At 42.6% G+C, this 13,413-nt stretch overlaps 1 protein-coding gene across 18 annotated transcripts in view; it reads left to right on the top strand.

Moving 5' to 3' along the window:
• tcf7l2 (transcription factor 7 like 2) overlaps positions 1-12,893 on the top strand; it is a 107,725-nt gene extending 94,832 nt beyond the window's left edge. For 5 of the 18 annotated variants that reach the window (XM_085284700.1, XM_085284701.1, XM_085284699.1 and 2 more), the window contains 7 exons: positions 3,026-3,166; positions 3,253-3,415; positions 3,635-3,743; positions 5,423-5,485; positions 6,244-6,294; positions 7,509-7,581; positions 10,595-12,893. In XM_085284700.1, the coding sequence (XP_085140826.1) occupies positions 3,026-3,166; positions 3,253-3,415; positions 3,635-3,743; positions 5,423-5,485; positions 6,244-6,294; positions 7,509-7,581; positions 10,595-11,054 (1,060 nt within the window). In that variant the 3' untranslated portion in view covers positions 11,055-12,893. Of the gene's footprint in view, positions 1-3,025; positions 3,167-3,252; positions 3,416-3,634; positions 3,744-5,422; positions 5,486-6,243; positions 6,295-7,508; positions 7,582-8,118; positions 8,192-8,710; positions 8,772-10,594 lie in introns of all 18 variants that reach the window. The other 13 variants (XM_085284707.1, XM_085284715.1, XM_085284712.1 and 10 more) reach the window with 9 other exon arrangements.
• The last annotated feature ends 520 nt before the right edge of the window (positions 12,894-13,413 follow it).

Below are 13,413 nucleotides of genomic sequence, written 5' to 3'. Positions count from 1 at the left end.
ACTGGCCATGGGGAAGAGCTAATGCCCTGTGATGAGGCCCCTAATTGAATTAGTATAACTGAATAGATGGAGGGCTCTGGGAGTTCTCTGGTGAATGGGAGGGTTTAGTACATCACCCCCCTCAAAATGAGGGGAAAAAAATGTACTAGCTGACAAAATCTAGTAACAATTTGTCTAATTGTGTCAGCAGCATAGCAGAATCCCTTCATCACAGCCTGCTTCAGCTTGTTGGTTTTGTTTAAAGATCAGGCCACACTGCTGTGATAGCTCAAACGATTTGTAGCGTGCAGGCTGGCTGCGGAAAATCTGAGAGAAAAGACATCCTGGCTTGTACTCTTGTCGGGAGTTAGGTCTTTGCAGGAGAGCGCTGCTTCATATCAGTCCCGGGTGCCTTAGCCCGAACTGAATTAGGATTCAAGGAATGAATCCGGTACCTCGTAGTCCCCCCCCCCCCCCATGGGCACCTTACACCTAGGTCCTGTTAAAAAATACATTCTTGTAGGAAGGGAGGAAAAAGAGCCAAGGAGAGTAGAGACAGCAGTCAGCGGAGCAAATGAAAGACATTATTTTGATAATAGGGTTGGAGCCAGTGCAGGTCCCCCATATTGTCTGTGTGCGTGTGAATGTATGTGTGACAGGTGGGTGGATGTAGAGGCCCCCTTGCCCCTTGTGCTTAAGCCTGCCCTTTGATATGTTCCCCCGTCATCCCACTCCCTCTCTTTTCCTGGTTAACGGGAGAAGCGCACCGGCCGGATCATTATACATTAAACAGGCACGGGGGCTATCGCTTCACACTGGCAATTAAATGGCACTGGCTGACACTGGGCTTGCTGCGCCGGTGACCCCCCCCCCCTTTCCCACCAGCCATTCTTACCTTTGAGATTGAGACGTAGGAGCCCCGGGGTTGGGGTGGGTGGATGGGTGGGGTCTCCAATGCATCTCCCTCTCTGTGTTGGCTAAATTGGTCCAAGGCGCTGCTTGCTGCTGATGAGCCCGATGATGGTGATGATGATGCCCCCATGCTTCAAAGGGATGGCCGTCATGTTTAAACCATAACCTGGGCCGTGCGGTGGCAGCAGGAGGAGGGGTGGAGAGAGGAAACGAAGGAGCGTGGAGGTGGTGAGGGGACAGGGAGGAGTAGAGAAGAAGAAGAGAGTAGAGAAAAATAGATCTTGGAACAGAGGAAATTTTAACAAGTGCACAGAGAGAGAAGGAGGGAGGGGTGAACAGGGAGAGAGGAAACGGGGTGAGTGAAGAAAATGCAGCAGCCTTAATGATGGGCGATATGCAGCCACTGCTGCCGAGCTCCCCATCATCGGATGACATGGCACAAACACCAATGTGTCAGTGATGAAGGGAGAAGAGGGGAAAGGAGAAAAAGAGGGAAAGAGTTTGAGGGGGAGCACTGGCACTCCCCTGAGATGGCCTCCAACAGAAACTAGTTGTTCCTGGCGAGTTTATCCTCATCATTATATTCTGGCTCGGAGCCATGCAGCCAGACACTGCTGGATAATGAGCTGCTTTAAAAAAAGAATTATTTCTCCTTTTTCTTCTCCTTCATCATCCTCTCTTCTCTTGAATTTGTGTGTGGTCACGTGGAACTAAGGCACCATGCTGTAAACATACACATGAACGTGCATGTTCAAATAATCGCACACAAATAATTATTGTCATACATACACTGGCGCATACAGAACAGCAGAGTCTTATGGCTGTTCTAGCCGGTGCGAGCGATTTTTATAAATAAGAGTTTTTGGCTTCGATATGTGGCACAGTTGGAGATGATGAAATGATGATAGGAATGCAGAGGGATGAAGATAAAAATGTCAGTGCTGCTGACAGTGCTGAATAGGCAGAAACGAATGGGGAGGAAATAAATACAGACCCAATACCGGAGTGTATGATAGAACATTTTCATCTAGTTTGCAGAATTCCTTGATAAGAGATAACACTTCAAGCTTTACCTCTCCCAAATCTGGCATTTTCATATCGTTTAACTGGCAAAATGCAATAAACTGAAATCTTTGATCGCCCCTTGTTATCTACAGCTGAATGATGGAAATAGTAATTGCCAGTAGAATCGTATTTGGAAACCATGTGCACACCTATTGTATATGTCATTTGTTATAGATGGCAATGACATGTGCGTGCTGAGAAGTTCTCAGCTATCGAAGGCATTAAACTATGAAAACAGGAGTTCAAGGAGCCCTCAAGTCCTAGACGAACAAATTAAATTGGTAGCTTAACATACCATCGGCAATTAAGAAAACAAATGGACAAGACTAGCTAAAGCTGCGGCTAATAAGCTTTTAAGAGATAAAATGTGTTAAGAATGACATGGCCCTCAACAACAGTCCCAGTTTCTTAGGGAGCCATTGGGAAAATTAATTGCACAACACTAGTTAACAGTATTAATAAACAAAGATCATTTTTAGCTAACATATAAAATGTTAGCTAACATATAAAATGTTAGCTAACAGCAAGCTAAGCTGTTAGCTAAGCTAAATTAGCTAAGCCTTTCCTCTAAACCTGTGTTCTTTCTGTTGACCAGCAGGAGGCGTTACAATTTTTTTTGATTGTCTCACATTGAGCTGTGGCCTCAGTAAAACATCAGTTACTGGTTTTATGTCTTACTGAATTCAGCACGATGTTTATTTTTTTTCATGTTTGTCCCAGTAGTTAGAGACGCATGATAAAGCTACCATATAAAGGATCCAGTATCCCATCAAAAAAATGGACTGGGTGTAGTGTGAATTTGTAGTAATTAAGCAACAGAAAATGACCTTTTTACTATTTTTTAAGCTTTAGTGACTGAGTAAACTGTCATTTTGAGTAAATAAGTCTATAAATGTTTATTAATACTTAGGAAATTTTCATGTGAATGTTTGTATTTAGTGTGGCTAAGGGTCAATTCCATTTCTGTGAAAGAAACTGAAAATACATGATGTGCTTTGACGTGTAGTCTTGTGTGTACATGTGCTCCATCTTCTCATTTCACCTGTGTTCATTCTGACGATTTACACAGTCTTCTGTCCTCTAGGTTCCCCCCACACATGGTGCCCCCTCACCACAGTTTGCACACCACGGGCATCCCTCACCCAGCCATCGTAACACCCAACGTCAAGCAGGAATCCTCGCACAGTGACATCAGCTCTCTCGACAGCTCGTGAGTAAACTTTCTCCTATTACTGACTTTTGGTGACCACTTGGAGATAGACTCTGCTCATCTCACTGCTCTCTGCCCCATCACAGGAAACAGACAGACGGTAAAAAGGTAGAAGAGAAAAAGAAAGAGGTCCACATAAAGAAACCTCTGAATGCCTTCATGCTCTATATGAAGGAGATGCGGGCCAAAGTGGTGGCTGAGTGCACACTCAAGGAAAGTGCTGCCATCAACCAGATCCTGGGGCGAAGGGTAAGTCCTACCAGCTTATTCGCACAAGACATTCAGCCATGCTGATTTCAATCACAACATGGCTGTAAAGGGCCTAATGGGATGGAAGAAAAGAGTCGTAGTTAATGATGACATACTTTGGGATTTACAGAAAGTACACAACATGCACACATTCTTCTATTTTTATCTCTGTTCTGGGTGAAAATCTCTTCTTTCTGTGCCTGGTTTCTCATTTTGCAGTGGCACGCCCTATCGCGGGAGGAGCAGGCCAAGTACTACGAGCTGGCCAGGAAAGAACGACAGCTCCACATGCAGCTGTACCCAGGCTGGTCAGCACGAGACAACTATGTAAGTTTTTAAGTTTACAAGTCGTATTAGCCTCTTCTTTCCCCCCCTTTCGCTAGGTCACATATTCAAGGCCATTTATTTTTGCTTTTTTTTTTTTCCTTTCTTTGCCCCCCATATCAAAATCTGTTCATGTAGATCTAGGACAAAAATGCTCTGGTCTTAAATCCACCTTATCATGCTACAGATAATGACAGTCCAGTAAGGAATAAATAAAGGATGCAAAGTACCAAGTCTTAGTATTAATTTGAGTGGGTTTATCAGTATAGAAAGCATTTAGAACACAGCCCCCCCCCCCTCCCCCAGGGAACAAAGGTCATTTACAGACATATGTGAAGTCAAACTACATTATATTTAAAATATTGTGCAGTCTGTAAATGCCCGAGGTCCCTGGTCCATAGTCATCAGCAGATGCTTTGTAGCTTCCCTGGTGGTGCTCTCCCTGCCCTTTACTGCTGCAGCCTTCACCTCATGACTGCTGCCATGCCTCTTTGCCTTTCCGGTCTTCAGAAAGTGGAATTAAGCCCAATGTGATTAAGATCAGATTACTGACCTGGCCGTTCCAGGGTGTTTAACTTCTTCCCCCTGAATTGCTCTGGGGTTGCTTTGGGTAAATGTTTAGGTTTGCCATTCTGAACGGGTTTAGAGGCATTTCAGAGAATCCTACCACACTAAATGCTTTTGTATACTTCGAGTTGCTTCTATCTGCAGTGAAATCATCAGTAAATGCCACTGGCCAGGTTGATATTTTGTCATTATTCCACAGAACTTGGTTGCACAACTCAACCTGTTTCTTTTTGCATGTGTTTTTGTGGATTACCGAGGGGTTCAACATCATGATTGCTGGCGGGTACATCCTGGAAAGCATCCTCGGCATTCAAACATTACTTGCTGACATTTAAAGTTCGTGAGCAAGTAAATCTTACCTCATAAAAACGTGACCAGGGTGCTCATTCACACCTGCTTGTCTAATAGGGGCTATAAATTAGTCCTCCAATCTGAAAGAGTCGTAGTTGGTTGTTGGCGAGTTTTACCTCTGTGCACATGGGTTTTCAAAATATACACATGTGATTTTGGAAAGACAAGTACCTTAAATGCCACTTTACATGGATACCTCAAACCACCTTGAACTACAATGCTCGGTAATGCTCAGTGAGCTTTGAGCCACGTGAGCAACACATAGCTGCCCAAGAAGTGCAGTATATCCCACATAGCTCTTGCTATGTCATTGTAAAACTACTCAAATTAAAGCTGAGATTTTAAAGTGTGAAATGTTTTGTAGCCTGGATAGTTCGCTCTGACCCACGCATACCTGATTCTCATCTTGGGATCAGTCTGACCACTGCAGTCGCCCAACAGCAGCCTTGAGAAATCCGTCTTCCAAATAAGAAGTGCGTCGAGATGCCTAGGCATTCACAAAACAGAGGAAAATGAAACAAAAGATTAGAGAACAAGAAGAAAAGAGCCAAAAAATAGGGAGAGAGAGGAGGGAGAATTCTGGTCTTGGCCTGCAGTGGCTGCTGCAAACCGGAGGGCAAAGACAGAAAAAAGGCAGAGAAAGAATGAATGAATAAATAAGTAAACACGAAGATGAGTGCTATTCTCTGTTTCATGTTTTGGGCATTCTGCAATATAATAACTAAGGTTCCTGTCTGTGTCTATTTTTTTCTTTCTATTTTTTGGCGGCTAACCAACAGGGGAAAAGGAAGAAGAGAAAAAGGGAAAAGCAGCAAGCAGAGAGCAATGGTAAGTGAGCTGCAATTATCTCTCATATTAGAAGAGCCCCATCATGTGTCAGGCAGATGTGACATCTTGCAAGATAAAAGTGTAGCTGGTTTTTTTGTGTTATGTTTTTTTTAAATTTTTTTTTATTGTGTGTGTATGTGAGTTATATTGCCTGGCTTTTTCTCTCTTTATTTTTTTGGTATAGTTGCTACCCAGTGCAATAGTAGAATTGCTTGTAAACCCCACCCCTCCCTCCTTTTTCCAGTTTCCCTTGCTCTCCCTAGCTAATAGCGACTGAATATGCATGACCCCCCACAGTCCTTCTCACCCCCCCTCCCCTCCCCTGGCCCTTAGCCTTCTAGTATTGTGATATGTTACGAGAATGTGAGGTTTAAGCATCGTGAGAGCCATTAACTTTGACAGTGTTGTGTGCGTGTTTTATATTTACTTGCCTGTGCCCTGCAGACGGACTGCACGACTGTACCGCGTGCGTGTTTGCGTGACTGTGCATGCGTGTGCTTGTTGGGCCTACCTCCCCTTCCCATCGCCTGCTTCCTTGCATGCTTTTATACCAACTTGAGGAAAAAACAAAATAAATCACCTATATCTTAAAAATTAAGGAGGTTTGCTAAACCTGTGATTTTCATTCATTCATTCATTATGCGTTTTAATTCTGATGATGTAAGGAGCAATGACGACTTGTTCTTATGTATTTTGCGCTCGTTTTGGTGACGGATTTCTTCTTGAAGGCCTCTCTATCTGTTCTTTTTTTTTTCCAGAACGCAGAGAATATTTTCCAAACCCTTGCCTTTCACTCCCTCCGATTACAGGTGCTAATGTCATTTTGAGTATTAAATCACTAACTGTTTTATTTTCCTTCCTTTTAAAATTATGTATACATTTATATATCTATATCTATCCATTCATAAATGTGCAGTGAGGCAGGTTTAAGCTTAAATCCTATATTTTGAAATATGCTCTTTTTGCTTTGTTTGCTGCTTTCTTTTCTTCAAAAATGTTGCCATTGTTTATTTGACTTCAGGGTAGCTTATATTTAATTCATTTTACACTCATTTACTGTTGCTATTTAGCTCAAATTACTATGCAGTATGCTTGAGGACCTGGTGATATATATATATATTTATATATAAAGCTAGATTATCATTATGAAGTATGACCTGAAGGCTGTAATGTCAGGGTAAACCTCCTTAATCTATATGCTTCAGTAGCTGCACTTTTGCCTTTCCTATAGGCCAGCATGAGTTTGGCCCAGCCTCTGTCGAATAAGTCTCTGCTCAGACAAAGCCTGGACTCAAACGCTTCCACCACAGCGTTTTGCTGTCACTCAGCTCTATTTCTGATAATGACTTGATTACTGGGTAGAGCTAGCAAGTGACTGGCAGCTGTTCCGCAACAGACCGCCAATGCTGATGGAAAATAATCAACTGTTTGATGCCAGGTCTAAAGAGTAGATTCCCTCTCCAGATTCCAGCCTTTTTAATCCTTCCCCTGGCTAGGGCTAACTCACGACTGTGCTGCTCCAGCAATCTGCTACTTCTTCCTAGTTCTGCCACCTTGACCTCGTCTCTTTGAAACCGTAGTGCGCTGATAGCATCTAACCGTAAATTAATCCAACCTGCATTTGCTCCATTTATACCCCTCTCAGCCAAATCGGTCTTTATCTTCAGCTTTAACTCCAGCCAGAATTTAGATTATGCTACTGAAAGGTTTCCACTGTTAACATCCCGATTGGATAATTTGCATGCATTTTGATTTTTACTTGTGTTTGAAACTTACTAATCGAGTTCAGCCCTATCTTTAAAGGCACACTTGATAATGGCTTTAAGGGGAATTATTTTTTCTTTTTCTTTTGGGTGCGGGGTTTTGATTTCTTGCAAAATGAGCCACTGCCAAGCTTCATAGATTCACTGTTTTTTCTCCTTATTTCTCTCCTCTTTTTAATTTCTGTTCCTTATTTTTTTTTTTATTGGTTTTGGTTCTATTGCTCCTCTCTGCTGGCTTCCCTTCCTTGTTGCGGCATCAGACCTGAGCGCTCCTAAGAAGTGTCGAGCGCGCTTTGGGCTCGACCAACAGAATAACTGGTGTGGCCCGTGCAGGTGTGTATGGTGTGTGCTTGCACTGGCCAGGGCCAGGTGAAGGCTGGGTCACTCTACGCTGGGACTTCCTCCTCTCTTTTATGCTGCTGCTTTTCCTTTCTCTTCGCTTCCCTCCCCCGTCTGTCCCGCCAGGCTATTATGACCTCTCAGCTTCCTCCAGCCACACCCTGCCGGTCTATCTCTGGGTTCACCCTATTTGATTTTTTACCTCCTGTTTGGGGAAAAAGGTTTTGCGTACGAGTGCTTGTATGAGTGGTGTCTGTGTGTATGTGTTCAAGTTGCAAAGTTGCAGGATGCACAGTTACAATGAGCCTTACTGAGATTAATCAGAAGTCCTAAACTGGCAGGTCGGGGCTTGGAGGTTCTGGAGCCTGATGGCTTGGTCAATATGGAGGACATCCCAGTGTTGCCAGCCTAAATCTAAGCCCTGGCTACATGTTTTTGTCTGTGCAATGACGTGTCCATTTTCTTTTTTCTTTCTTTTTTTTTCCTTTTTGTCTCTGTGTGTGTGTTTGTGTCTACCTCTTTGGCTAACAGATGCAAATACCCCAAAGAAGTGTCGTGCCTTGTTCGGGCTTGACCAGCTGAGTTTATGGTGCAAACCATGCAGGTATAACTCCTGTAGTAGCAATGGGAGGAAAGACATCCACAATGAGCATCTTCTCCTTGATTACTGGCTCAGATGTCTTGCTAAAAACACGTTTCCATCACTGTGGTAACAGATGGAAAACTTCTCAGCTCCCCTTTTCCTAACTGAGAAGTTTCCTACTCCTCTAAAGTCAGTTCAAGCCAAGTGTCAGAAAATGGATTTCTAAATAAGACTTCCAAATATTTTATCCAAACACATGTTGAAAGATCATGGCTCCTAATGTGATTTAGCAGAACATTTCTGACCGTCTAAGCTGCTACGATTGAAATCCATTTTCTCTCCAGGCAGTGGATAATTCCCTCCCATCCTAAATGTCATGTATGTCCTAATTGGCACTCTTTTTGAATAACACTGTGATGCTTACAAATTTAGCCCTGCTTTCTCTGAGGGCCTGCTCAGTGACACTCTTTTCTGTGCCCTCTTCCTCCTCCTTCTCCACCTCTTCTTCCTCCAAACTCCTCTTCGATAACCCTTACTTAGTCCCTACCTGTTGTCTTTCTGTTCTGACACAAGCAGTCTTTGAATTGGGAATATTTTCATGGTAGGTATTTGTTTCTGCTAAGTAATACCCTTCTTTGTGTCTGGCTTGCACCACATCTTGCCCCACTCTTTCTCTACACATTTCATCGCAGCACATTGTCTGTTTAATGTTTCATTTTCACTGTTTCTAAAACACAGATGAGCTTAAAAAAAAAAAAGCCAAAATTTTGTAGCAAGATGAACACCAAAAGGTCATTTTTCTGTTTTTTCTGTAACCGTTAGCTTCCAGCTGGCCCCTTCCTTTACAGCTGACACACACATTATCAGAAACATGGCTTTATTTCTAATAATAGCACATCATGAGATCAGGAGACTGAAAAGTGCAGTAAATCAGCCTTCATTTTAAGAGCAGAGAGGTTAAAAGTTCTCTCTGGGCTCCATTTCCTAAAAGATGCATCTGCTATAATTTCCCCCGAGACAGAGAAATCAATATCATACACGGGCACATACCATAAATCAATATGTCTGTTAAAAAATGGATATTAGCTCATTTGTTGCAGTTTGACAGACAGTTATCGAGAGCGGGGCGCGCATGTAGTAGCAAAACGATACCTTTTTACGCCCGATCGATGCGCCGCGCCGTCCAAAAAAGCTACAGTATCGGCACAGGATGTACTTAACAGCCTCATCCTCACTCTTTTCTGCTGTCCTGGTGTTGTGTGCTTGCACTGTGTTGACTTCATCAGAAATGCATGCCTTTTTTCCCCCCCACCCAGCATGTGATTGTGGGCTTTTATATGTAATCTGTCGATGTCCTTCCTTCTTTTCATCCTCAGTGATCTGCTCTCCGTTTGCATTTATGTAGATCAGAGTTAACAGAAATAAAGGTTTAATTAAACAGTAAGTCAGCGTTACATGTTCCAAAAGGCTCAGTTTTTGGTCTATTTTTATTTATTTTTTCTTACTCGACATCCCTGTAAGTCTTAAATACTGGTACTCCGCGGCCTTCGGGCATTCTTGTGATAAAATAGAGAGCTGAGAGAGAAAGGGGTCACTGTCAGGGTCAGGGTAAAGATGAGGTGGGCAGAGATTCCCCCTTAACCAAATCTGAAGCACAGCCTTCAGAGCAGAGTCACCACAGAAAAATGCAACAATCCCCTGCTCTCCTGATCACCCCCCCTCCCTTCTGTGTTTCGTTCACCGGGTTCTGCGAGCGCAACGGGCCTGGCCTCGGGACGCGGCAGGCAGGGGGAGGGTCCCAACCCCAGGCAGGAATGCAAACATGGTGCTTTGACCCCCCTCATGCACACACACACACACACACACACACACACACACACACACTTGTGTCTGTGGGGCAGATGCAGGGCAGTTTGGATCCTGTTGACTTTTTCGCCTCATATCCAAACTCTGTTCCCTCAGGAGAAGAGAGAGAGAGTAGAGTCTGATAGAAGTAGAGCAGTGAGCTGGGTCCAGTAACAGTTGTGTTAGAGACAACAGGCTGCAGTTCTTCCTGTAAGAACAGCAGAGCGTTAGGAGAGCAAACGCGACCACAGCTCATCTCTTTCATTCTTCATCGTCCTCATCTCTGTGTGCGTGCTTCTCATTCCCTTTCTGCTTCCTGTCCAGGCGATCTTTCTTCAGTGTCTGTCCTGCCTAATGACTTAGAAACTGACTATCATTTCTACCACCTTCCTCCTTTACAAAGTTGCTTAAATGCACCTCCAAACGTTATCCATCGAGTATTGTTTCTTTTTAATAAACCCTCTCCCCACAAATTTCTGAAGGGAAAGGTGCATTTAAGTCAGCAACAGTGCTAAGATGATATTCAGTGTGAAGCTGTGACACTGAGAGACGCTCTCTTTCTCTCACCTTGTCCTTTAGGAGAAAAAAAAAGTGCATTCGCTACATCCAAGGTGAAGGCAGCTGTGCCAGTCCTCCCTCTACGGACGGAAGCTTACTAGACTCCCCCCCATCCTCCCCCTCCTCAGTGGTTCCTTCCCCCTCCTCAAAAGAGTCCAAATCTCAGACTGAACAAATGCAACCTCTCTCACTGACTATGAAACCGGCCCACCAGCCACTCCACCACCCGCACCTCCTGGCTGGGCCTCCACCGCCATCTTTGGTTCAGCTGGAAAACTCTGCCGCAGCAGCTAGCAAAACGCCCGCCGCCTCCTCCCACAACGGAGCTCTGGAGCACCGTGACGTCTCGTCCTCGCGGCAGCCGGGCTCCTCTGTGGCGTCCTCGATGGCCCGGCCCTCGGCATCGCTGTGTCATTCCCACTCGCTCCTCCCCTCCACAGCCCCACAGCCTCTGTCGCTAGTGACCAAGTCTATAGAATAGTCTATCCTATTCTCCTCCTCCGTTTGTTTTTTTTAGCTCTGCACACACACACACTCACACAAACATCTTTCTAGGCCCTCTCTCTGCTCCGTTTCACTCGCCCTCGGTTCTTTTCTCTTTCTGTTTCTGTGCCATAAGGCTTTGGAATTTTAGGTTATGTTTTTATTAAAGTTCATTGGTCAATATTTGACCCGTCATTATCAGACAAATCTAATTATTATAAAGAAATGATACAATGAGCTGTAGTATAGCTTTGTGAATCTGCCAAAATTTTTATGAATTTTGTTTTTGTCTTTTTTGTAGTTTTAAAACAGCGCAAAACAGAAATTATCTAGTTCAGCATCCAAATGTTTAAAAAGACGGATATAAAAAAGGTAGGCTAGATTATTCAACGAGCCCTTTTCTTGAAAGAGTTGGTTCTCCTTCTTTATTTGTATTAAATACGAGCTTGCGAACCAATCATTCGACATCTGTTCAAAACTCTTGGAGGGCATGAGGCTAGCGGTGACACCTCTCTGAGGAACAACTTTAATTGTGATGTTACTTGTTCTTGTTTAAATGTACAGAATAACGGGGCGGGAGGGGATTACTGTGTTAAATATGCATTCTTCCACTGCGTTGTCTTTTTTTTCTTTGTTGTTTACCTTTGGGGTGGAGTCAGGCAAGTTTGGGTGGGCTTGAGGGGAGGTCGGGTGGGAGGGTTGTGGGTTATTAAATTCAAAATGTCACAACGCTAGGACCAGTAGTATTTATTGCTTTAGAGATTGCTTGTTGTATCTTGTATGTGTCTCTTTTTTTTTCTTTCTGAATACATTGTACAAATATTTTTTCTTAAGGTAAGCAACTATACGAACGATCCATTTTTACAAGGAGGTTTTAAAAAGGCAAATCTTTTTGTTATCTTTCCTCTCCGAAAAACCTGGATTCCGCTCAGTGTACTGTGTAGATCTCATCAACAGATGTATGCACAACTTCATTTCAAGAAATGCGTCTATAAGCCATTTTACAGGAAAAAAAAAAGAAGAAAAGAAAACTTGAAACACGAGACAGTGGGTACCGCGTGTTCAGTAGTTGGAAAAGTGTCAGATGCCCTTCTTTTTTATTGCACAGTCACATCTCTCGGACTGTAGATTCGTGTACAGATTTTCCGTGCCAAAATTTTGTGATAATTTTTCCTCTGCCCCCACCCCAACCATGCTGTAGGGATCTCTTTTTGTTTTGTTTTGTTTTGTTGTTGTTTGTTTGTTTTGTTTTTTTAATTTCGATACCATTTTTTGCTGTGACGTTACATAGATTGCTATGTATGTAGTATAAATGTTGCTATAACAAATGTGTTTGGTAGCAAATTGTCAAATATTAAAATTTAAACTTAATAAAAAGACGGACATCATACTGTATAAACCCACCAGGGCCAAATTATGTATATTAGGAAGTTCATAAAAAAACTATTAAATACAAAAAAATACACAAACTGCCACTTTTAAGTACACTACTACATATAGGTAGATAGAAAAAATAGGCATGTTGATGTTGCAAGAGGCTGTAAAAAAAGCTACAAGAGAATCATCCACTCGGTGCCATTGTAGTTGACATGACGCGACTGTAATCTGTCGATTTCTTCTCTGGTTTATTAAGATGCTAATGATAAATAGTTTGAATGTTTCCTTAACGGCTGTGATGTTCCTGTTCTATTTTATGCTCTTATATTTTTTTGTTTGTTTTTTCCTGTTATTTTAAATGGTTCTAAAACCATGTTTTTTGTAATGAATAAATGTTTATGCTGTACAGTCTCTGTAGCATGCAGTTCTGTATTAATAAAAGCAACTTAGTATGTGCGCATCTGTGTTTCGCTTTTATTCTGAAAATCCCCGAACCCAGCGTCTCAGGATGGGGGTCTTATAAGGAAATCTGCCAAAAAATGTAGCATTTTATTCAAATAAAATCTCGAGAATCATCATGTCGTAATCATAAAATGGAAATATACATCCAAGCGTGTTTTTTGGGGGGCTACTTGTTTTTTTATTATTATTATTTGCTATACAAAATAACAGAGGTGTTTCGTATTCTACTAAAACAGTTGTGATTAACTTCTGCAAAACTTTTCATAGTGAGAAGGAGTAACATCACTTAGATAATTTGAACCGCTCCTCCTATAACAAGTCTTTTTTTTTTTTCTTTTAAATTATAAGCCATCTTTATACTCGTTGTTTGCAGGGCAGTACATCGTGCGCAATCAGAAAACAAGATAAAACATGTTTAGAGCTGGATATTATGATTTGATGGGCTCATCAGTGACCAATCACAAAAAACAGCACTGGTTTATTTTTCTCTACAAAGGTCAACTTCCAACTAACCTTTG

Source organism: Mchenga conophoros, linkage group LG8 (genome assembly GCF_057382185.1).
Source record: "Mchenga conophoros isolate Kocher_MC1m ecotype Shallow Benthic linkage group LG8, M_conophoros_male_GT1.1, whole genome shotgun sequence".
NCBI lineage: Eukaryota > Metazoa > Chordata > Actinopteri > Cichliformes > Cichlidae > Mchenga > Mchenga conophoros.
Note: the sequence above shows the minus strand (reverse complement) of the source record. Positions and strands in the feature narration are given on the sequence as shown.